The 24,877-nt window shown below is 45.3% G+C and overlaps 2 protein-coding genes across 2 annotated transcripts in view; both read left to right on the top strand.

Moving 5' to 3' along the window:
- TBC1D22B (TBC1 domain family member 22B) overlaps nucleotides 1-20,652 on the top strand; it is a 65,075-nt gene extending 44,423 nt beyond the window's left edge. Inside the window, exons 9-13 of the mRNA XM_061195102.1 lie at nucleotides 4,238-4,344; nucleotides 4,810-4,885; nucleotides 7,178-7,305; nucleotides 7,594-7,689; nucleotides 18,662-20,652. Coding sequence (XP_061051085.1) covers nucleotides 4,238-4,344; nucleotides 4,810-4,885; nucleotides 7,178-7,305; nucleotides 7,594-7,689; nucleotides 18,662-18,790 — 536 coding nt within the window. The 3' untranslated portion in view covers nucleotides 18,791-20,652. The remainder of the gene's footprint in view (nucleotides 1-4,237; nucleotides 4,345-4,809; nucleotides 4,886-7,177; nucleotides 7,306-7,593; nucleotides 7,690-18,661) is intronic.
- LOC133094505 (small ribosomal subunit protein uS15) lies at nucleotides 17,747-18,275 on the top strand. Its single transcript, XM_061195101.1, has one exon. It carries the CDS (start codon nucleotides 17,768-17,770, stop codon nucleotides 18,221-18,223), a length of 456 nt encoding a protein of 151 aa, XP_061051084.1. The 5' UTR covers nucleotides 17,747-17,767; the 3' UTR covers nucleotides 18,224-18,275.
- Nucleotides 20,653-24,877: the final 4,225 nt, after the last annotated feature.

Here is a 24,877-nt window from a genome sequence, read left to right as displayed (position 1 = left end):
GTTCCAGCTTCAATTATATGTTGGATTTTCTCAAGTGGGACGTTTAATGATCCTTCTGAACAGACTGTTTATGCTGAATGAAGCCCTTCAGAGAGCATTTGGGCCTCCCTTTCTCTGCTGCTTTTTGATGGTGCACTCAGCTCACAGTTTTTGACTGAATGTGTGAATTTTATCCTCCCAGCAGCCAGAACACTAAAACTAAACTCTCCTTCCACTCTCTGAAATGCTGGTGAGCTCTCCCACTGACTGTGGAAGCCATGGGCTAATGGGCAGGCCAGGCATAAGGGCAGAACATGGGGAAACAACAACCCCCAATTCGAGGCCCCAAGAGAGGGTTCAGCATCCTGTCTGGTCCCTTTTCCCCCTGGACAGCTAAAGGTTTGGAACTGGCACAGTTACTGAGAGCTGTATCTTACCAACTTAAACCTCATGTTCAGTTTTCTTCCTTGAGACCAGAAGGTGGAAATGGAAAGCTTTGAAAATTGACTTTTATTTTTTAGGTACGTTTGGAATTAGGTTAGGTTTGGCTGCGAATAACAGAGATCTAAAATAACAGTGGTTTAAACAAGGTAGAAGTTTATTTGTTCCTCATATAATAACAATAATACTAGCTAACATTTGCATAATGCTTATTTTATGGCAGACATTGTTAGCACTTTTCGTGTATTGATTTGTTTAATACTTACAATGTGCATTGACACTGGTAGGATATTACCACCTTAACAGATGAGGCGTTGAGGCACGGAAGGTAAAGTCACTTGCCTAAAGCCACATAGCTCGTGAGTGACAGAGCCAGGATTTGAGCCACACAGTCTGGCTCCAGAGTCTGTGCTCTTAGCCACGTGCTCGTCTGTCTGACAGAAAAGCCACAGGTCACCAGGGCTGATGTGGCAGCTGTGCTCCCCAGTCAACTTGGGGACCCAGGCTCTTTCTCCCTTGTTACTCTGCTGTGTGTGGTTTCCATTCCCAGTGACATTCCCGCTGCAATGTTCTGGAATGGTAGAATGCCCAGGTAGGAAAAGACCCTTCAAATTATTGTGGCACTCTGGATTTTCTTTTGGGAAACGTGTATGAATAGTGGGAGTGGTTTTGTCTTGAGCCTTCCTTGTGAGTTTCATTTTTTTCTTACAACCCTATTTTCTTTTTCTTTAATAAATTTATTATTTTTTTATTTTTGGCTGCGTTGGGTCTTCATTGCTTCACGTGGGCTTTCCCTAGTTGCGGCGAGTGGGGGCTACTCTTCGTTGCAGTGCACGAGCTTCTCATTGCAGTGGCTTCTCTTGTTGCGGAGCGCAGGCTCTAGGCGCGTGGGCTTCAGTAGTTGTGGCATGCGGGCTCTGTAGTTGTGGCTCATGGGCTCAGTAGTTGTGGCTCACAGGCTCTAGAGCGCAGGCTCAGTAGTTGTGGCGCACGGGCTTAGTTGCTCCACAGCATGTGGAATCTTCCCGGACCAGGGATCGAACCCTGACCCCTGCATTGGCAGGCGGATTCTTAACCACTGCACCACCAGGGAAGTTCCACAACCCTATTTTCATAAAGAGGGAAACTACTGCCTTGGACGGTTGGTGTGATCAGTCTCGCTCACTAAAAAGGAGAACACACGCTTCCCTAGTGCACTGCTGGGGGTCTGGTCCTGGAGAGTGGTCTGGTGGTACCTGAGGTTAGGTCACTTGAACCTGTGGCCCAGAGTGGTTCTCATATGGTTCCTCTGGCCATTGTTCGCGGTAGTGGGAGTTGGAGGCACCTGGGTATCCATCCATGGGGGGAACGGATATGTAAAGGGGTGGTGCTCTGTGTGGGGCAGTGAACTAGAGGTCTGTACAGCAACACGGAAGGATCTTAGAAACGTAAGATGAAGCAACAAGAAAAAGGAAGATTCTGAGCTGGGTCTTAGAGCCCAGTATCACTTAATTAAATTAATAGTATATATATGGCCATCCCCCCCCCACACACACACACAAGCCCCCACTATATAGTAAGTGTTTAAGTTAGAAAAATAGAAAGATGGTATTTTCTGGAAGGGTTTTTTTTTTACGTGGTTTCTCAAACGGACCTTTATATATTATCTGAAGTCTTCATTTCTTCAGGCTCAGTGTTTTACAAAATCTTGTTTGTTCTTTTTTGGTGGTAAAAGGCAGATGTAGTCAATGGTAGCCCCTTTTTTCTAAAATCATGTGCATTTTTTCCTGACTATAAAAATTATGCTTATTGTAGAAATTTTGAATAGTAAGGCTTAAAGAAAATAAAAATTCTTTATCCCTACCACCTTGGGAATAAGCACTGTAAACCTTTGTGATCTATTTTGTCTTTCCTCTGTGATTATATAAACACATAAATATTGTATGTGCCGTAGTTGAGAGTAAACCATAAATAATTTTGTACGTTACTCCTTTCCCTCAATGCTGTGACATGCTTTCTCGTGTCATTACAAATTCCTAGTAAACTTCATCTAAAATAAACTATATTGTGCCTACTGTGTACCAGGCACTGTTGTTGACACTTTACTTGTATTAACTATGGACTTTTACACTGTTCCCAGGGTCACAGCTTTTCTGACAAAGCACCCCGCCCTCCCCAAAAGGGTTTTTACAGCCCTTGATGTCCATTAGAAAAACGCTGTTTATACAGGATGAGAATCTGAGAGTTGTTACACATTTCCCCAAGAAGGTCCAGATGTAGGTCTAAATAGAGTAATAATTCTCATAAATGAAAGAGAATACATTTCATCATATTCCCGTGTCTCTCTGCAGCACCAGGGACTGCAGTGAACACCCTGTTTTCAAAACAGGGCTCCAAGGAGATAAGCTGCGTTTGGCACAGAACTCAAGGGCCTGAACATTTCCATGTGTGGCCTCTGACAGGCATGCAGGGGCCTGTAGGTTGAGGTGGCCTGTCTTGTCTACCTCTCTCTGGCAGGAAGGAAACATCACATGGCCTCTTCCTTCTTCTAGAAGACTCTTATGTTCTCCCCGCTTGTATCTCAGACCAGATAGACAACCTCTCACTCTTGTCACTTAGTGTGGGATTTCCATGAGAGGCTAATAGGCGATCCTCTTTAAAAGAGGTCCCATGGCTAAAGAAGCTGGGGAAATGCTGGATAAGCAAGGTTAAGGAGATTTACTTAATGCAGAATGTCTAATAACTTCTCAAATCCTTTTGTGTGCTATGATCTTCGTGAATCTCCAAGATGAGGATATATAATGCAGCATTTCTCAACCATATTTGTCTGTGGAACCTTTTTTCTTGAGTATCCTATAGGATTGACGTTTTGCAGAACCCATCTTGATAACTACCAGGTTGGTGAGATTAAATCCTGGGAGCTTTCACGGGTTTGGGCCATCTTCCTTCACACACTCATCTTCACTTCTGAGTGGTGAGGCCATGGGTCTGCCTTGTCAGAACTGGAGGATTCCATCTTTAAAATGAACTTTGGGGGCTACCTGATCCCACCTTTTCTCACTACCTGTAAGTGTGAGTGTGCTAGACAGTTCAGTGAATTTCTGAAATCAAGGAATTTTTCCAGACCATCTCCAGGGGGCTGGATATAGCTCTTTTTAAAAATTTATTTATTTTTATTTTATTTTTGGCTGCGTTGGGTCTTTGTTGCTGCGCACGGCCTTTTCTCTGGTTGCGGCGAGCGGGGGCTACTCTTCGTTGTGGTGCGCGGGCTTCTCATTGCGGTGGCTTCTCTTGTTGCGGAGCACAGGCTCTAGGTGCACGGGCTTCAGTAGTTGTGGCACGCGGGCTCAGTAGTTGTGGCTCGCGGGCTCTAGAGCACAGGCTCAGTAGTTGTGGCTCACGGGCTTAGTTGCTCCGCGGCATGTGGGATCTTCCCGGACCAGGGCTCGAACCCGTGTCCCCTGCATTGGCAGGTGAACTCTTAACCATTGCGCCACCAAGGAAGCCCCTGGGTATAGCTCTTTGAACAGGAGGCCTGAAGTATTTTTTTCCTCAAACTAAATGAACAAATGCAGTGGAAGAGGAAGATGTGTTGGACCCAGCAAAACTGGTGTGAGAAATGGCCTGTTCAGCGTTGTAAGGAGATCCTCAAGAGCCTTCCTGGGACACGTTTGCCCACCTGACAAGGGGACGGGGAGGGCAGGCCCCTGTTCCTTGGCATCGCGTTAGCCTGGCTCTCTCCTGGCCTTAAGGACCCCGTTGAAGATACTAGACTCTGTCTTTCTCTCTCCATTTTTTGGAGAAGACCTCTGGACTTTCTTCACCTTTTGTTTTACAGAAGAGGATGTGGAGAACTTTGACGTGACCAATTTGTCTCAGGACATGTTGCGAAGCATAGAAGCTGACAGCTTTTGGTGCATGAGCAAACTGCTGGATGGGATACAGGTGAGTGGTTCTGCCCTTGTGGGACACCTGGGTTGGGGCTCCCTGCAGCCCTTTGGGTTCCTTGTTGCTCTTCTGCATCAGACAGGGCCCCCCCACCCAGCATGGCTCCTCTCCTTTTTGGTCCGTCCATCTTTACCTCGTTCATTAGCTTTACAGCTTTCAAAAGGCAATGGTCTAGTGTCCCCTGGAGCCTAAGGAAGTCTCCATGTTGCCCTGCCTTTGTCATCAGACTGTGCCCCTCCTTTCTTCTGTGCTCCCGGGCCATGCGGTTTGCCTCCACAGCACAGGGCTCTTTTAGGCTTTCCTCACACTCTGCTGTTCTGTGAGATTCCTTTGTTCCCCATAACACTGGCACCAGCCTCGGAAAAACAGCTTGTGTTTTATAAATGTATTTCAGTGAATATGAGGGATGGTGGCACGACTGTTTGGTATCCCTGTTCATCCTGAGTCCTATGTTGTTTGCAGGATAACTACACCTTTGCACAACCAGGGATCCAGAAGAAGGTCAAGGCACTAGAAGAGCTTGTCAGTCGGATTGATGGTAGGTTCAGAGGAAGAATTCTCTAGCAATAGCACAGTGTGATTCTGACACAAGCCTGTTATGCTTGTGGGCCGCCTCCTCAGACCCCTTCCTAGCTACGACCCTTTTCAATTCACTCTGTGCTGTTGGCGGCACTGGCATCCTTCCGCATCTCAACCGGAAGGTGAGGTGAGAACTCTGCTGTTATGTCAAGTTCTTTTCTCTCCTTAGTTTTCTACCACTGAGTTCTATCAGTCCTCCTTCAGCATCTCTCCTCAAATTCACTCTTTCTTCTCCATAGCCACAGCTCTGGTCCAGCCTTGCTTGGGTTTTTGCAACTTCCTCCTAGAAGGACTTGCCTCCTCCATACTTTTTGCTCTTCCACACCATCTGTCACACACCTGCATCTTTCCAAAGCACTGTTCTGGTCATGTCCCTCTTTTGCTCTGACACCTCCTGTGCTCTCCATTGCTTTTAGCACCATGTCTGTAGTCTGACCTTGTCCTTCATGCTGTGATGTGACTCAGGACTCCTGGGCTCCATGCCGGGTCCCCAGGTCTGGCTGATACCCCAGCAGGACGTCCCATAGCTCCCTGTGACCTGTCTGGGTGGGCAATATGAGTCGTGGCTTCCTGAAGCAGAATGTCTCTGAGGAACAGGAGCCCTACAGTAAGTCCTTGGCTCTGGCATGGAATCATGGAGTGTTAGAACTGAAGGCAACTCGGGAAGCCCTGCTGTTGACCGATGAGGAAACTGAGGCCCAGGGAGAGAAGTCGGAATTACTGTCACGTAGAGGTCTGACAGCGAGGTCTTCTGTTAAGAGGAATCTCTAGCACCAATTAATTCCACCAATTACTACACAACTGTTAAGTCCCATTGTCTGGTTTTCTATCAGGGATTTTTCTGCTTCACCAAAGCATTCCCTTCCCCAGTAGAGAGATTGTGTATCTTTCTCCTTTCCCAGGTTCTCTTTCCATGAAAACCTTCCCTGATTTGTTCCACTCACTCCAGCTTCCTTTTATGACTTAGGATTACAGTCTTCCCAGCATGTTTGATTATTTACTGTTTTTATCCTGTGCATCGTATGTGGGATACTTTTAGCCTCTTTGCCTTATTGCCCTGGCCCAGCTGTTAGCTCCATGATGGGGCCCACATCCAGCTCTCTTGCATCCCTTCTGGTACAGGGCCTGTGCTAAGCTGTCTGACAAGGGCCAGGTTCCAGAGGGTCTGAGCTGTGGTTTTTGCCACTGTCTGGCCTGTCCTTTTTTTTTTTTTTTTTTTTTTCCTTTTTCCAGCCTTCAAAAATACCTGAAAAATACAGGCACAGTACTTTAGGATGGTGGATTTTTAAATGTATATATCTTTATGCTTTGAATTATAGAAGTAATACTTACTCATTACAAAAATTTAGACACTTGAAGAAAACATAGAATAAAAAGTAAAAATCCTCCCCCTTCCTTAAATTCTACTCCCCAGAAATAACCATCGTTGATAGTTACTCTTTCAAAAATTGTATTAAGTATTTGCCCCATGCAGGTGCTATTGTAAGTACTTTTATTTTCTCATTTTATTCTCCCCCAAACTTTCTGAGGTATGGATGATTATCTCCATTTATAGATTAGGAAACTGAGGAGGATAGTGATTTTTTTTTTTAATCCTGTCAAGCAGTATTTGAGGGGCTGTCATGTAGAACAGGGGTCAGGTTTGTTTGGGTTGCTCCAGAATACTACACCAATACCAAGGAGTGGGAGTGGGGAGGGAGCTAGTGTCTGCTAGTGTCGACGAGACACTTTCTGGTGAATCACTTAATACATCAGTGGGTGAGGCTGCCCTTGAGTGGAGTCGGTGAACCTCCTTCACTGGCGGTTTAAGTCCCTGCTGGCTGCCACCTGTCAGGGATGCTGAAGAGGAATCCTCACTGGTGGGAGGATGGCCAAGGTGACCCGCACCGTTCTTTTCCATTCTGGTTTCTTCTCTGATGAGTAACAAGGTCAAGCAGGCAAGTGAGCCTTATGTCTCCTGCTCTATGGCTCGAGCAGCCGTGCGAAGGAAGAAAGGTCCCTAGAATATCACTATGGGGTGTTCAGATAGTTCTACTACATGCAGGGCTGAGTAGTAACCATGCACTGTTGCTGCTAGGTGGTGGAATCAAACGTAAAGGATGGTCAGATGCCGGTTTGGCCCCTCTGTGTCTGGCTTCTCCAGGGAGAGTGGCTGAAAAGAAATGGAAAGCACCTTTTTGGCTCATGTGACTCTTTCAGGGTCCAGTCCCCTAGGTTACTCTCAGGGGGCCAATGACACTTTCTGTTTCAGAGCAGGTACATAATCACTTCCGGAGGTACGAGGTCGAATACCTACAGTTTGCCTTTCGTTGGATGAACAACCTGCTTATGCGGGAGCTTCCCCTTCGCTGCACCATCCGCCTGTGGGACACATACCAGGTATGAGGAGACCCCTGCCCTCTCCATGCCAGGCTGTCCCTGAGGCACCCAGCTCCCTGCCGGGTGTGCAGTATAGCTGCTCGGAAGTTCCCGCCACCTCCTTTCTACCTCTGTGTCTGCCTTAGCCTCATGGGCAGGACCTCTGCTAAATCTTTTCAGGCCTCTGCTCACCCAGCCATTAAAGGGGTGCTGTTCTGCTTTCCCACCTTGCAGAAGGATTGGCTCTGAGAGGGCTAGAGCCAGCTCCTTGTCAGGGCTTGGAGACCTAACAGTTTTTTCCCTTCCCAGTCTGAACCAGAAGGGTTCTCCCACTTTCATCTCTACGTGTGTGCAGCCTTCTTGATCAAGTGGAGGAAAGAGATCTTGGATGAGGAGGACTTTCAGGTGAGTGGCCTGGAGCTCAGCCCGCACTGGGGATGAGTGTCAGAATGGGAGTCATCCCGCTAGTGGGGCTGTGTGCATAGAAGCTACCACAGCAGGTACCTGGCTGGAAAGAGCAAAGGAGAAAGGATGCTCACAAGAGGGTGCCCTTCCCAGTTGGCAGGAAGGCACTGGGGCCCAGAGTTCTTCAGTGTGAAAGGGTCTTAGTGCCAGAAAGGCTGCAGAGCAGCTGGGCGGGTCTAAGAGACCTTTCAGTCATTCACTGACCAGCACTGGTTGAATGCCTGCAACATACTAGGCACCACTGAGGGAGTAGGACATACAGAAAGTAGAACAGAGAACTCTGCTCTTGTAGAGCTTACATACTAGTTGGGGAGAGACTTAAAGTAAACCAAAGCCTAGTAAATAGTAAATTAAAATGAATGTTAGAAGGAGATAAGAAATATAATTTTTTTAAAGGTAGAGCAGGATAAAGGGATTATTAGGTGGTAGGGAAGGGACAGGTTGCAATTTCAAAGTAGTCAGGATAGGCTCACTGAGAAGGTGACATTTGAGCAAACGCTGGGAGAAGGTGAGGGAGCGAGCCACGTGGACATCTGGGGATCTGCGGGGAGAGCGTCCAGGCAGGAGGAACAGGCTTGCAGAGGCCATGGGGTCGCAATGTGCCTGGGCTGTTGGTGGAACCATGATGGTGGCCAGTGTGGCCGGGAGCAGAGTGGCCCAAGGGAAGAGTAGGAAGAAGTGAGGCCAGAGAAGTCACAAGGGACCCAGATCATGGAGGACTTCGTAGCCAGAGTAAGGACTTTGGCTTTTACTCTGAGTGGAAGGGGAGCCATAAGAGGGTCTTGAGCAGAGGAGGGACATGATCTGACTTACGGTTTCAGAGGTTCACTCTGGTGTGGACTGCAGGTGTGGGCAAGACTGGAAGCAGGGAGACCACCCAGGAGGCTAGTGTAAGTCCCCCAGGTAACACACGAGAGTGGCTTGGACCTGGATGGTGGAGTGGAGGTGTGACAAGCGGCCTGAGCTTGGATATAGAGCCAACAGGAATTCCTGAGGAATTGTGTGTCGAGTGTGACAAAGGGATGAGTCAGGGTGGCTTTACAGTTTGTGAGAAGCTGTAGGAGGAGCATGTTTACGGAGGAAGATCAGGAGTTCAGTTTTGGGCATGTCGAATTTTAAATGCTATTAGACATCCGAATGGATAGGTAGAGTAGGGAGATAAACCTTAGAGGTCTGGAGTCGAAAGAGAGAGCAGTCTGGACTGGACATGTATGTTTAGGAGCCTTTGGCTAGATGGTCTTTAAAGCCAGTGCCTTGCATGAGATCCGAAGGAGGTGGGAGTGGACAGAGGAGAGAAGAGGGCCAGGCCTGAGCCCTGCGCCCTCCTACGCAAGAGGTCAGGGAGGCGAGGCAGACAGGCAAGGAGGCAGGGGGGTGACCAGTGGGAGCCCAGCGTCCTGGAACCCGAAGGGGGGATGTGAAGAAGACTGAAGAGGTGGCGGAAGCCAGGCAGCTGCTGCAGGGGGCCCAGGACAGGGGGACGGGGAGTGGGGATAGAGGAGACAGGTTGCCAGGCTCTGCCATCTGCAGAGAGAGAGGCCTGAAGGCAGTTCATGGTCGTAATCTCTGGGGGTGGCAGTGGGCTTTTGTTTTCCTGCTTTGTACATTGCTGAACTGAGGGGTTTGGGGGTTGTTTTTGTTTTTGTTTTAATGGGTATATATTCCTTTTAAAAATGGGAGGGGAAAAAGCCAGAGGAGGTTGAATGTTTTTCTAAGTTCTAACCGATACCATAGGTGTTCTCAAGAACGGCAGCATCTCCAAGTGACCCCCGGGGAAGTCCCACTCTGTAACTGGTGTTAGGTGGTTAGAGCACAGAAGCCTGTTCAGCAGATAAATGGAAGGACAGGACCCAATTTGCCCAAGGAAGGGCTTTGGAAGAAAAAAGGAAAGAGTGGGCTTCTGTGAGTAGGTGGTAGCTGTGGGGCCGAGGCTACAGGCAGCGGATAAAGAGCCACAGCTTCTGCCAACCAGCAGCATGTGTGACGCCCTGGGATAAATGAGGACAAGGGGCTGGACTGGCCACGTGCTGGGCGAGCTGTCAGTTTTGATAATGTGGTTGAGGTGGAGCAGGATATCGAGAGCACAACGTCTAATTTGGTTATCATGAGCCAGGCTCAGAGGGCCTTGTCATGTGTGATAAAAGTGCTTCTGAGATTAGCTCAGGGAGGTGGACGTGATTCCTGGAATGGCTTTTAGCCATTCACAATATCGATAGAGTATAGGACAATAGTCTGTGACTTTAAAACTCTGGTAGACATGGAGGTATTCTATGCTGGGTAGCATATTCGATTATCTGATGGATCTGAGGTCTTTCTGCACTAACCCACAGAATGACAGTGGACTTTTTGTCAGCTTATTAGCACCTCAGCTAGTCCTACTCATAGAGGAGTCTTCCCTCTTTCTTTTAGACAAAACAGAATGGGTGATTAAAGTTCCTTCCAACTCCATAGTTCTATAATTCTATGAATAATAAAAGAAAAACTGCACCTGGCTGTGTTAGGATAGACGAGCGGTGTCCCTTAGGAGACAGAAGCATGGCACGGGTGTGAGGAACAAGGGCAGAAGAGCATTGTGTGGGGTTGTGAGATGCTGTTCTGTGACCTCTGTAGAGAAAGAAGGCCCATACATCCTAACTGCTAAAGGGCTGCCTGCAATTAAATCACTGCAGAGGAAGCTCTGTCAGTGAATACAGGTATCCCAGAGAGCCAAACAGGCCTAGCCTGGGGGAGAGAAGTTTTTAGGGCTAAAAGCTGAGTGACTCGAAGAAAAACCAGGTGAAGTAGCTGCAGATATAAAAGTTAGAGTTGTGGCAGTTTCAGCAGACTGGCCATGTATCACCCTTAAAGAGCAGAGAAGGGGAGCCAGCTGAGGGTATAGGGTGAAGCAGCAACCCTCCTTCTAAAGTTGGGGACTGTGCAGAATAGTACAGTGGTTAAGCCATGGTCTCTGGGGCCAGTCTGCCTGGGGTCAAATCCTAGCTCTGCCATTTTTCTAGGTGTGCAACCTTAAGCAAGTAAATTGGCCCTCTATGCCTCAGTTTTCTTACCTGTAAAATGGGGATGAGAGTACTTACCTCCTAGGACTATTATGAGGATTATACAAATCACTACATATGAAGCTGTTAGAATGGTATACTTTGCATGTGGCCCTCAAAACAGTGAGCTTATTATCAGTAATATTACTTCCTGCAATGTACTCTGAGTCCGGGGAGCAGTGAAGTGAAGACAGCTTTAGAAACCCAAGTCTCTAAGTGGTTTTAAACTTACCTGAGTAAACCGTGCTGGGCTAATCCTGGGTGAAACCAAGCTGGATGACCAAATGGGGCTTGAGAGGAGGTGTTCAGAGGGTGCAGGGGCAAAGGGCAGTGCCCCAGCTGTGGTGAGAGTGCCCAGAAGAAAGGCACCTGCCTCTCCCTAGCTGGGCGATTGTCTGGGGTCTGCCTGGGAGAGGGGACCAAAAACTGACACAGGAGGCTCACTTTAAGAGGTTTCTGGGACTTCCCTGGTGGTCCAGCGGTTGGGACTCTGCACTCCCACTGCAGGGAGCACGGGTTTGATCCCTGCTAAGGGAACTAGGATCCCACATCGCAGCGTGGCCAACAACAACAAAAAACAGAAGTTTCCTTCCTGAGACCTCTGAACAAGGGAACCTCAGGCGTGTCCGTGCACAGGTGCTGTAGGGGCAGAATGGCCCCGTCCTCTGGGCCATACGCTGCTTCAAATGAGAGCTTCCAGCAGATCTGCACCAAGGCTCTTTCATGGTAGAGGGGGCCTCGGCGATTCTGGCCCTCAGCCTGGGCTGGCGTAATAGAATAATGGTGATAATGTTAGGTTGCATCTTATGAAATTATTTTTATAGGTCAAAACAATCAAGTATTGGCAATTTAATAAGGTTCAATCTAATAATAACTAATTCTTAGTACTTTTAATGTACCAGGCACTATTCTAAATGTCTCTCTGTGTTAATTCATTGCAACAGTCCCACAAGATAAGTTGTAATTACTACCCCCATTTCACAAATGGGGAAACTGAGTCACGGGGAGATTGACTAGGCCAAGATCACCCAGGGAGTAAGTGTAGAGACCTGGAATCTGTGCTCTGGGCATGGATTATGCTCTGATGCCTCTCCCTCAGGGCCTGGCCAGGTACTTCCTGGGGCACGTGAGCTCGGTTTACGTGGTACCTGCTCACAGGCAAGGTTCTTCCTCCCCCTCCCCCTCCTCCATTATTATGGAGGTAATAATTTCCTAGATACATTATTTTATGTAAGTCAGAGGGAACAGGCACTTGAGCAAATGCCTGGTCACCTGCAGCCTAAAACGTCGCCTCGGGAAAAGCAGCATCTTTGAGAGTCTAGGAGAGCATGGGACCCCACAGATGGCTCAGAAGTGATGTTGAGAAGCCCCGCGCAGGGAACTCTAAGACTAATAACCACAGTTCCTTTAAATACATAAAAAGGGAACTGGCAGAGGAGTTGTGGGACCAGCTGATGACTCTAAACCAGAGTAGCAGCTCGTCTCAGAATCCTTTGCTTTCATCTTATGGAAGAAAACCTTGGAGAGATTCCCACTCTGAAAGTGACTTTTGTAGGAGATAGGTCAGAGTTATTAAATGAAATAGTGCTAAGCCCGTGGGATGTTCCAGGCCTAAATAACAAACTAAATGTAAATAAATCCCTTGAACCAGATGGCGTGCACCCACCACTTCTGCAGGAACTCAAGGGTAGGATTGTGAAACATTTCCCAAATGCAGGCCCCATCTTCACAGATATCCAGTAAATTGCCAGTTTGAATCCTGCCCAGAAGAAGGGTTCAGAGACAGCGCTGGGACCTAAAGATCTTCCACCAAGAACAAGCTGGTGTGAGAAAGGGCACGATTCCTCAACATGTAAACAAAACAAACATTGGAGGGGGACTTGGCTTTCTCTGGTGGGGGAACTTGCTAAAAGTACTAGGTGCTTTGACAACAGGGAAGCCTATAAATACGTTTGACTGAAAAAGTTTGCATACAAGGACTTGTTTTTGAAAGTTTTTATTGAGACCAAGGGAATTGTTTTGCTACCTCACTGATTATCAAAACAAGAGGGATTTGTTTCAAAATACTTATTTGACTAGGAAAGTATTTTTACATGCCTGAATACACTTAATGTTTGCAAAGAATGTTCCAGTATTGCTAGGTGATTCTGTATACAGTGTCATATTTAGTAGTATTATATTTAATGTGACCTGTAAGTTCTTTGCTGTTAATTATTACTCATCCTCTTTGGTTGTCCTTGGCCCTTATTACCGAGTAAAATTAATCAACTCTTCCGGATTTCCTTCAAACAGCCTCTTCTATGACTTCTTTTCTTTTCATTCCTTCTCCATCATGCCCCACTTTTCTTACTCCAGGCATGCAGCATATAGTATAGTGGTTATGAGCACAAGCTCTAGAACCAGATTGCCTGGGTTCCAATCCCAGCCTAGCACTACGCTCTGACCCCAGGCAACTTCCTTAACTTCTGTGCCTCAGTTTCCTCATCTGTAAGATGGAGGTAATAATATGTGCCTCATAGAGTTGATGTGAGGATTAAATGTGGTAGTAGAGTACGTGTGAAGAACCCCATCTGGTGAGTAGTAAGTGCTCAGTAAATGATAATTACCATTATGAAAACTATTATCTTTCATGGTCCCCCTCTTCCCCATCAATTCTTCCATCTGTTGGACATTCTCTAATGACTTTCCCCTGCATTTTTTTCTTACCAAGGCCTCTTTGCTTGTTACCTACTACCCCTTCTCCTTTGGCCCCCTTGTCTAATTGTTGTCTTCCCCCCACCCCCTCACACATGGCTCAGATTCTTCCTCTGCAATATTCCGTTTCCTTTGGAATCTGTGGATTCTCAGAAGGTACCTTTTTCAGCCATTTCGAGCTTTTCTTTTCTGAAAGCCATTGCCCCCTTCTGTTAACGTGGAAACACGCTCTGCTGTTTGCCCCACAAGCTGTCTTCTCACAGCTGTAGTGTTTCACCTGACTGCATGTTATGCTTAGTGCTCCCATGAGCTGGCTTTGTAACAAATGTTCAGTTGTTCCCCACCCTAGCAGTGTCTCTTCTCTACCCCTTGATTAAAGCACCTGATTTGTGATTAACACCTTCTTTCCGCACACATGATAATTTGGTTTCTACTTCTTTATCCCTAATTTATCAATGCATGGGCAGGGTTCCCATTGTTACAGCATTGTGTGGGCGGTGCAGTTCCCAGGCATGGCCACCAGGTGGCAGAATGGTTCCTCCATCTAAGCCTCCCTGCCCTTGGGAGAGGTGGGAGGTTGACTTGGTCAGGGGAAGAAATATTTCAAGGCTTCTGGGAGGTTTCTAGCAAGACTAGAAGAATTGGAAATTACAGGTAGAGCTTCTCCTATCAAAGAATATTCTCTTCTAGAGAGGTCACCCCTTTGTTGGTTATTTTTGCTTGTCAATTATGCAAGTGTGTGTAACCATTATAGAAAAATTAGAAATACCAATAAGCAAAAAGAAAAAAAAAAAGTTACCTGAAATCTTACCACACAAAGGTGATATATCTCCTTCCAGACATTTTGCCATGCAAATCCATATGAATAAAAACATATTGTATGTACGTAACTGTTAATGGAAACATTTTGTATACGTTGTTTTTGTAACCTCTTTTTATCACTGTACAAAATATAGTGGGTGTTCTATAATGTCAGAAAGCATAAATCTATATGATTTTCCCCATTTTTGTATTTTTTTCACATTACATGAGTACATGCTTGTACAAAAATTGTGAAAACATTAAAATAATAACTTGAGTGCAGGGTTTTCCAATTTACAGATTTATCCTTTTTTTTTTTGGCTGTGCCACACAGGCCCTCGGCAGTGAAAGCGCGGAGTCCTAACCACTGGACCACCAGGGAATTCCCTTGACTTATGGCTTTGAGTTCTGTTCTCAGGCTTGGAAATCTCAGGGACAGGAGTTACAATTAACAAAGTTTGTTGAATGAGAGTATTCAGTGCTGGTAGAGATCTAGGGAAATGAGCATTTTTCTGAGTGAGCTTTAAGTACCTTTAAAATGTTCATGCCCTTTGATACAGTAATTGCATTCCTAGGAATTTAGCCCAAGGAAATCATCTAAAATATGGCTTTTTGCACAAGGCTGTTCATTATAATTTCATTATAGTGAAAAATCAGAAATGATTAAATGCTCAAAGCAGGAAGATGTAAATTATGGTACATCTGCATCATGGAAAATTCTTTGGCCATTGAAAATGTCTAAAAGGAGTTTTTAATATTAGAGGAAATGCTTATGATAAATGCTAAACAGATTCAAAATTATTTTGAGAAAGTATTTCAACTGTGTAAAATGTGCAGAAGAACTAGAAGGAAATATGCCAAAATGTTTAAACGTGGCTTCCTCTTGATTATGAAGTTAAGGGTAATTTATTTTCTGAGTTTTTACTTTTTACAAAGTAAACAAAACTTTAAACTTCCAGAGAATGTGTATTACTCGAAAAAAAATTTTATAAGTAGGTAATATACAAAGACTTTATTGTAATAATTGAAAACAAGGGGACGTATGATGAGAAAAAGTGAAAGTCTCCCATCCCCAAAGGTAACCACTGTTAACAGTTTACCACCTAGCCTTCTAAAAATTTTATATACCTGTGTACATATACAAACATGTAGTTGTGTTTTTTCTTTTACCTCAGTGGGATCGTACTATGAGTATTTTTCTGCAACTTGCTTGTTCCTCCCCACCCCCGCCAAAATGTCTTTGATATCTTTGCACCTTGGCACATGTAGTCCTGCTTCATTTTACAGGTGATGCCTTGTATTTCATGATTTGGATAAGTGGTTTATCTAAGTGTCCCATACTGACAGACATTTCCCTCATGTCCTTTTCCCCACTATTTGAAGCAATGATGCAGTGCAGACCCTTGTACAGGAGTGCGAATATTTCCTGAGGAGAGGTACATAGAAGTTGAGTTGCTGGATCAGAGACCATGTGCATTTCTGGTTTTTTGTTTTGGTTTGTTTTTGGTTTGTTTGTTTGTTTTGGCCGCACTGCCACAACTTGGGGGATCTTAGTTCCCTGACCAGGGATCGAAACCGGCCCCCCGGCAGTGAAAGCTCCAAGTCCTAACCACTGGGCCAGCAGGGAATTCCCTGCATTTCTGGTTTTGATAGATGTGGCCTGTGTTTGTTAAGATGATATAAACTTGTCTCTTGAAACCAAGACCAGAGAATAACAGTGGCGTAAAACAAGGTAGTTGTTTACTCCTCTTCAACTAACAGTCTGAGTGTAAGAGTCCAGGGCTAACAGGCTTACATGGCTCCAGAGTAGCAGGGACTCGGATTTCCTCTCTCATGTTGCTCTGCCATCTTCAACACATAGCTTTATTCTTACGGTCTAAGATGACCACTTCCACTCCTCCATTCATAGCCATTTTCTAGGAAGGAGAGAAGGGTAAGCTTAGGGCAGAACCCAGGAGTTACACTGTCTCCAAAATTGGCCAGAACTTAATCATGCTGGCCATACATAGCCTTGATGTGCTTAGGCAGCTTTGTGCCCCGCTAAATTTCTATTACTAAAGGAAGAAATTTTATAAAAGATATGCAGGCCCTCTACACTGAAAGCTACAAAGCATTGCTGGATGGTGCAAATCAGCCAAAGGCAGGGTTCTAGCATGTTGGTGGGCCATTGATATTTTGTATATATCTATTCGCCTCTGTTTTTTCCATTTGGTGGTTTTCCTTTTTTTCATACTGATTTGTAGGTACTCCTATTTTTATTGTGGATATTAACCTTTTGTCTTTTATAAGTGTTATATTTTCTTACAGTCAGTTTCTTATATTTTAACCTTGTTTTTGTGCCTCCACATATTGAAGTTTCAAAATTGTATCAAATCTGTCAGCCTCTTTTTGTCTCTGGGTTTTGTCTTGCTACTATTTCTTTAATAATCAGAAAAATAAGAAGAATATCCAGTTCAGAAAGAAGACAGAGAAAGAACACAGAGTAGCAGCAGAAGCATGGGTAGCTAAATTACAGAGATAACCTAAAGTCTCACATTCATTTTTTTAAAAATTTATTTATTATAAATTTATTTATTTTATTTATTTATTTTCGCCTGCGTTGGGTCTTCGTTGCTGCGCGCGGTCTGTCTCTAGTTGTGGCGAGTGGGGGCTACTCTTCATTGCAGCAGGTGGGTTTTTCATCGCGGTGGCTTCTCTTGTTGGCAGAGCACGGGCTCTAGGCGCACGGGCTTCAGTAGTTGTGGCACGTGGGCTCAGTAGTTGTGGCTTGCGGGCTCTAGAGTGCAGGCTCAGTAGCTGTGGCGCACGGGCTTAGTTGCTCCGCGGCATGTGGGATCTTCCTGGACCAGGGCTTGAACCCGTGTCCCCTGCATTGGCAGGCGGATTCTTAACCACTGCGCCACCAGGGAAATCCTCACATTCATCTTTTACTCTAATATCCTCTTTAACAGGCTATCTCCATGGAGCTGTTTGAGGGACCTGGGCTTTGAAAACTGAATAAGATTTAGATAGGGAGAGGAGAAAAGAGGAGGTGTTCCAAGCGAAAGGAACAACCTAAATTAAACCCTGGAGGCACAGATAAATGTGGCTGAAGTGGACCTGGCTGGATGAGGCTCATATTTTGGGAACAGTGGGAAATCAGCTGGACAGGTCAGTTGAGGAGAGTCTTTGGAGAACAGGGCAGAGGATAAATAAAGCGATTACAAGTGAACACTGGGATTCAGAGAAAGATGTCAAGTGCAAAAGGGTACATAGCAGCCTTATCAATAAAGGTTTTGTTTTGGTTTTTTTCCTTAAAGGAAACAAATTAAGTATCTAATAAAAGGGAAAAAGGGAAACGGTTGAGTCAATTAGGGTATAGCCACATGCTAGAATACTGACATTGAGAATAATCATTTTTGAAGGCTGCATGGAAAAACACAAAAATTATAGTAAAAAAGGATGGTTAAAAAGCATGTAAGCCTTTTCGCTACCACACCGCCGCCATCATGGGTCGTATGCATGCTCCCGGGAAGGGCCTGTCCCAGTCGGCTCTGCCCTATCGCCGCAGCGTCCCCACCTGGCTGAAGCTGACGTCTGACGACGTGAAGGAGCAGATCTACAAACTGGCCAAGAAGGGCCTGACTCCCTCGCAAATAGGTGTGATCCTGAGGGACTCACATGGTGTTGCACAAGTACGTTTTGTGACAGGCAATAAAATCTTGAGAATTCTTAAGTCCAAAGGACTTGCTCCTGATCTTCCTGAGGATCTCTATCATTTAATTAAGAAAGCTGTTGCTGTTCGAAAGCATCTCGAGAGAAACAGAAAGGATAAAGATGCTAAATTCCGTCTGATTCTGATTGAGAGCCGTATTCACCGGTTGGCTCGATATTACAAGACCAAACGAGTCCTCCCCCCCAATTGGAAATACGAGTCATCCACAGCATCTGCCCTGGTTGCATAAATTTGTCTGTTGTACTCAAGCAATAAAATCATTGTTTAACTGGAGAAAAAAAAAAAAAAAAGCATGTAAAATCATAATTATGATTACAGCTATTTAAATAAATATGCATGTGAAAAAAGACTGAAAAGGAATACTTTGAAATTAAGAGAGGTATATTTGGATGATGAGTGATTATTTTTCTCTTTTAAAGATCCTTATTTATTGTTGTCATTCTCTATTTATAATATTATTAAAGAGGCAGGTGTTAGTGGATCAGAGACTCAGCAGAGGCTATTCAAGGCTTCCTGAAGGTGAACTAGGGGCCAAGGGCTGTGTGCCACCTGGGAGGAGGGAGATCAGACCCTTGGGATGCATGACCCAGGAGAAGGGGCTCCATTCCAGGGCCTGCCGGTCCCTTGGTCAGTGATAAAATGATGGAAGTCCTTTCTTGCATTCCAGGGTCTCCTCATGCTGCTACAAAACCTACCTACGATACACTGGGGCAACGAAGAGATTGGGCTGCTCCTCGCTGAGGCGTATAGACTCAAGTACATGTTTGCCGACGCCCCCAATCACTACCGCCGATAGGTGCTGTCTCCCCGCGGGGACCCAGACTGCCCCCATCTCTGATGGCAATCTGATCACTGTGGCCACTGTGCGAGCCGTGGACCCCGGCCAGGAACCACTCCTGCTGTAAAAAGCTCACATCCGCCGCCCAGGTCTTAACTTTTTGGCGTGCCTGTCCGCCACTCCATGTCTCCAGATGGCTCTCCTGGACCACTATCAGTATTCCATGATGTGTGGATGGGCCCAGCTCTGGGAGAGGACAGAAAAGGAGGTACAGGGTTGTCCGCCCCTTTAAAAGACACTGGACAGAAGAAGGGGAAGGCTCAGGGTCTCAAGTCACATTGCCCTACTGGACTGGCTGTCTCTTGCCTCCCAGCTCCAACTGATACTGTTACTTTTTCGTGACATAGTTTGATTTGCTCACAGGTCAAAAACACCTTATGTTTTCAAAAGACTCCTGGCCCCTCCCCTCTACCCCCAATTCCTAGCCTTTCTCCTTCTGCCCAAGTCTGAGCCAGTGAGGGGCAGCTTTTTAAGACCATTGTTCTCAGATGGAGGAAGCACTGATGCTTATAACTCTGGGAAGAGGCCTACACCCAAGGGCTGGGAATTTCATTTTTCCTTTTCTCACCAGACATCTGTATGTGTGCCTGCGTCTGTGTGTGTATGTGGGTATACACACCCATCAGCCTTTAGTTACACGTCTGAATGTCTGTGTCCAGACTATCCCCATTGCAACCAGCTGGGAAGGGCCCCAGTGACCACATACACAAGCATCCCTTGAGAAGGATCAGGGCAGGGGAGGGAGAAGGGGCTTTTTACCTCTCCAGACCCTTTTTCCATGATGACCCACTCCAAGATATTATGTGTAAATTGTGTTATTATGTATATGGGTAAAGATGTATAAATATATGTCTTCTTTGTAGCAGATATGATTTTATATTTATAATGTGCATCAACATGTGAAAGCAATCTAGGTCACTAGCACAAATGAAGTTGCCAGGCAGGTGGCTTCAGCACCTCCAGGTTGGTTTCTGGGTGCCCTCCTGTGAGGGAAGTGAATGGGAGTCTGCTAGAGTGAGCACAGCCAAGCAGATGGAGCTGCTTTGAAGACCGGGTGGCAGCCAACCCAAGCATCGGTGTCTCAGAGTTTTTCTCTCCCCGCCCCCCGCCCCTCAATCCCTGCCCCAGGCCTTTGTGGAGCATCTGCCGTGCTCCTTACACGTCTTCAGCGGTCAGAGCTCCCCACCCTTCACCCCTAGCAGCCTCCCAGAGAGAGGACTACGGAGGCAGAAGCCCTTCTGCATGTTTCAGCCCCCGCCTTTCCCCTGGAAGCTGGGGAGGGCTTTTGTTTTTACATTTTTAAGTCAGCATTGTATTCAAGACAGAAGCTGTGACTGACTGTCAGTGCCAAGGAGAGGGGTTCCTGTGTGTCCCTGGGGTTTGGGGCTCTTCCCAGAGAGAGGTGTTCGGTGTCCCCCACTGTAACCATCGCACCCCACACAGCTCATGAGATGTGTGACCTGTGTTGGATGTTGGGTGTTTGGTAGTGAAGAGGTGGCAGGCAGCCGGCACCCTCTTGGAAAGCCAGGCAGTTTTCCCCTGTGGGTAAGGCCCTGAGTCTGCCAGTGAAGCCCACCACACTGGCATGTTACATTTCTCATCGGGAGCTGTTTCTCAGGCATTCTTTCTAGCCCTTTCCTTTTCCCCTTCAGTGTGCCTCAATAGTCTCCTTCACAGAGTGAGAGGGCTCTGACCCTCCCTCGATGGACTAACTAAAGAAAGACACTTGTGTTCCCAAGTGGTGGTTTTATTTTTTTAGTTTTTACGTTTGTATGGGAAATTGTGGATAAAGTGAAAGAATTGTAAATAAACAGTGTATTTCCTCCTCCACTGCTGATTTTTCTGCCATGGATTTGTGTAACCTGGAACCTAACGTCTCCTTTTCTCAGGTTCTTTGTGCTGACGCCAGTACGTACGGGGGAGAAGCCTTCTGTAGGGCAGGCAGGGGACCAACAGAAGATAAGGCAGCCTCGGAGGATGCGGCAAACACTCGCCGAGCACCTCCTCTGTGCAGGACACTGTGGAGACTACAACAATGAGTAACGTGGTCCCTCCTAGCTGACGTTTATAGGGTGCCTTGCCGTGTGCCAAGCACTGTGAAAAACACTTGAGGATTACTTAATTTATCCAAAAAGGAGTATATAATGTAATGGAGGTTAGAAAATGGACTAGAATTTCAGTGCTGTATGAAAGCCTAGAGGTATCTAGCTCAACAACCCTCACTGTTCACAGAGGAAAACCCAACCCAAGGCCAAGGAAGGGAGCATCGGAATGAGAACTAGAGGACAGGTCTTCCAGCTTACCTGCACTGTGTTTTTCCCACCAAATCATGCAGAACTCAAATGTTTTCCAAGACTGGCCCTCCATTTAGGGTTTTCATTAAGGTTTTGGTTTTGGGGTTGTTGGTTGTTTTTGTTTGTTTGTGTTTTGTTTTGTTTTGTTGGTTGGTTGGTTTTTCTCTTGGTAACCTTACTGTGAAACGTCTCAAGGAAGGCAGTTGACTGCACTTTTCTTCTACAAGAATAGGTTGGAATGGTGGTTTCTCCACCCAGATCGTCTTCCTGGGAATCCCTGGAGAGTGTTTCTTGGTTTCAGTCATTAGGAGCTATATTAGGATTAGATTCAGCTACATGTAACACAAACCAAAAATAACAGCAGGGTTTACACAACATGGGAATTTACTTCTCCCTACCATGAAAGTCCAGAAGTAGGCAACCCAGGGCTGGTGTGCTGAGTCTGTTTCACAAAGTCTTTAGGAACCTGGACTCCTCCAGGTCTTCATGGTCAAGGTGGCAGCTAGCACTCCAGCTACTACATCCACTTTCCAAGCAACAAGATGGATTAAAGAAAGGAGACAAAAAAGAGTGCAGGAAGTGTGTAAGCAGTGTTCTATAGAAGGTTCCTGAAGGCTGCTCCATAATATCTCCTCTTACAACTCACAGGCTAGGACTTAGTCCCATGGTAGGTCACACCTAGTTGCAAGGGAGGTTGGGGGATTAGTCTATTCCAGGCCACCATTTGCCTGGCTCAGAATCAGGATTCTATACCATGGCGGAAGGGGAGAACAGATACTAGGATTCAGGTAGCAATCTGTACAATAAGAACTTACGAAAATAAGTTGAAAATGGAGCCCAGACTTTCCCATAAGCATATGGGGGTGGGGGGTAGATCTGACTGAAATTCAAGTGATTGTTCACGATTAACCTTAGAATTTAACCTTTTTCATAAAACATGGACAGTCGGGACCTCCCGGGTGGCACAGTGGTTAAGAATCCGCCTGCCAATGCAGGGGACACGGGTTCGAGCCCTGGTCCGGGAAGATCCCACGTGCCGCAGAGCAGCTAAGCCCATGGGCCACGACTACTGAACCTGTGCTCCTAGAGCTCGTGCTCTGCAACAAGAGAAGCCACAGCAATGAGAAGCCCATGCGCCGCAACGAAGAGTAGCCCCCGCTCGCCGCAACTAGAGAAAGCCCGTGCGCAGCAATGAAGACCTAATACAGCCAATAAATAAATTAATTAATTAAAATTAACAAAATGAAACAAAACATGGACAGTATTTCTACTTGGTGTTATTTGGACCAAGACCATTAATTGTTCCTGAGGCTGGTAGAGAAAATAACTGACCTGGACTAGCCTTCATTCAAAAATTCTGTTTTTCATTTATGTAGGAAGTTAATCATTTTCTGAAATATGTTTGATCATGATTAGGAAATTGGTGAAAACTTTCAAACTAATCCTGGCATACTTTGACCTGTAGTTTATCTATTCTTTCTGCGATCAAAACCTCTGCGGTTCTACTTAAGTAGGCCTTACCTCTGTTTTTATTCATCTGTGAGGGGACAGTGGCACAGATTCTTCGAATAGTGACCTCATTTGCTCCTAGAGGCATGAATCTCATTTTGAGCTTTTGGCTTGTCTTGGATTGGACTTTCCATGTCACACAGCTTTGTAAAGCTTCAAGGATTGGAGTCGGAACCTAAGGCCCAGTAACTGAGCTCTTCATACCTCTCCTCAGGACTTCCAATATTCCCTTACCAGTTGGAGACAGTTTTGATTTATTAGACTCACGATGGAAAAGATGAGATTCACAGAGGATCAGAGAACATAAAGCACATTGTACAAGACCAGACTCTTTGGAGCCTGTGCCAGCTTGCCAGGATAGCCACAGCTACAGCCGATCAGAGCATTCCCTTATTTTGGCAAAGGCTGAATTAGAATTATTGGAAGCAAGGAGAATCCCTGTTGAGTTTGATTCAGCAGGTGGTTTGTGAACTGTGGCTTCTGGGTGATGAATGTGAAAGTCCCTGCTTGAACTGATAGCTGAGGTGGGGAGTCTGGGAGCCAGACTCTGGGGACTCACTGCTTTTGCTGTTGGGATACCAAGCTTGTCTCTGTAGTGACCCAAACACACCTGTCCAACCCCACCCAGCTATCCGAGAGAGGAAAACCCAGACCTTCTCTTCAAGCCACTGGTCTCTAAAATTTTTCTCCATCCCTTTAACCTATGTCTTTATATTTAATGTGGGATTCTTAGAGACAGGATATAGTTGGGTCTTATTCTCCAATCCAGTCCGATAATCTCTCTTTTTTTTTTTTTTTATTTTTTTTTATTTTTGCATTTAGACCATTTACAGGGAATTCCCTGGCGGTCCAGTGGTTAGTACTCCGCACTTCCACTGCAGGGGGCACAGGTTCCATCCCTGGTTGGGGGACTAAGGTCCTGCATGCCACACGGTGCGGCCAAAAAAATAAAAAATAAAAATAAAAAAATAGACTTTTTACGAATGATATGGATGTGGTTGGATTTAGGTCTACCATTTTATTTGTTTTCTGTTCCTGTCCCCTTTCCTGCCACTTTTTGGATTATTTGAATATTTTTTAGTATTTCATTTTAATATATCTATTGACTTTTGGTTATATCTCTATACTTTTTTAGAGGTTGCTCTCAGGATTATAATATACATATCTAACTACTTACAGTTAATATTTTATCACTTCAAGTAAAATGTAGATGCCTCACAACTATATAGATCCTTTTACCCTCCCCCTTTTATGTTATACTGTAGTAGTTGTGTAAATTATGTCAAGATACATTGAAAACCTTACCAGATACTGTTATAATTTTTGCTCTCAATAGTTATACATAATTTAAAGAACTTAAGAGGAGATACTTACCATTTATGTTCTTCCTTGATTCCTTAAGTTCCAAGTTTCCCTCTGCTATTATTTCCCTTCAGCCTGAAAAACTTCCTTGAGCACTTCTCTTAGAGCAAGTATGCTAATTAATTCTCTTAGTTTTCCTTCATCTGAGAATTGTCTTTATTTTGCCTTCATTCCTGAATTTATTCTCTCTGGATATAGTTATTTTCTTTCAGCACTTTAAAGATGTCCCACTGTCTTCTTGCTTCCACAGTTTCTAATGAGAAATCCACAGCCATTGAAATCATTGTTCTATATCTAATTAATCATTTTTATCAGACTGCTTTTTTTAAAAAATTGTAACAAAATGTACATGTACATAATATAAAATTTGCCATCTTGAGCATTTTTGGAAGGATGACCTGGCAGTCAAGTGGTTAGGACTCGGCGCTTTCACTGCCAGGGCCCAGGTTCAATCCCTGGTCAGGGAACTAAGATCCTGCAAGCTGCAAATTTTTTATATAAAACTTGCCATCTTAATCGTTTTTAAGCGTACAGTTCAGTAGTGTTAAGTACATTCACATTGTACAGCCATCACCACCATCCATCTCGAGAACTCTTTTCATCTTGCAAAACTGAAATTCTGTACCCATTAATAGCTCCCTATTTTCCCCTCCTCCCAGCCCCTATTAACGACCATTCTCTTATAGTTTCTGTCTCTATGAATTTGCCACTCTAGGTGCCTCATATAAGTGGAATCACACAGTATTTGTCTTTTTGTGACTGGCTTATTTCTCTTAGCATAATGTCCTTAAGGTTCATCTATGTTGTAGCATATGTCAGACTTTCTTTTTTAAGGCTAAGTAGTCCATTGTATGTATATACCGTATTTTGTTTTCCCATT

The sequence above is a fragment of the Eubalaena glacialis genome, chromosome 7, assembly GCF_028564815.1.
Source record: "Eubalaena glacialis isolate mEubGla1 chromosome 7, mEubGla1.1.hap2.+ XY, whole genome shotgun sequence".
In the NCBI taxonomy this organism is placed as follows: Eukaryota; Metazoa; Chordata; class Mammalia; order Artiodactyla; family Balaenidae; genus Eubalaena; species Eubalaena glacialis.
Note: the sequence above shows the minus strand (reverse complement) of the source record. Positions and strands in the feature narration are given on the sequence as shown.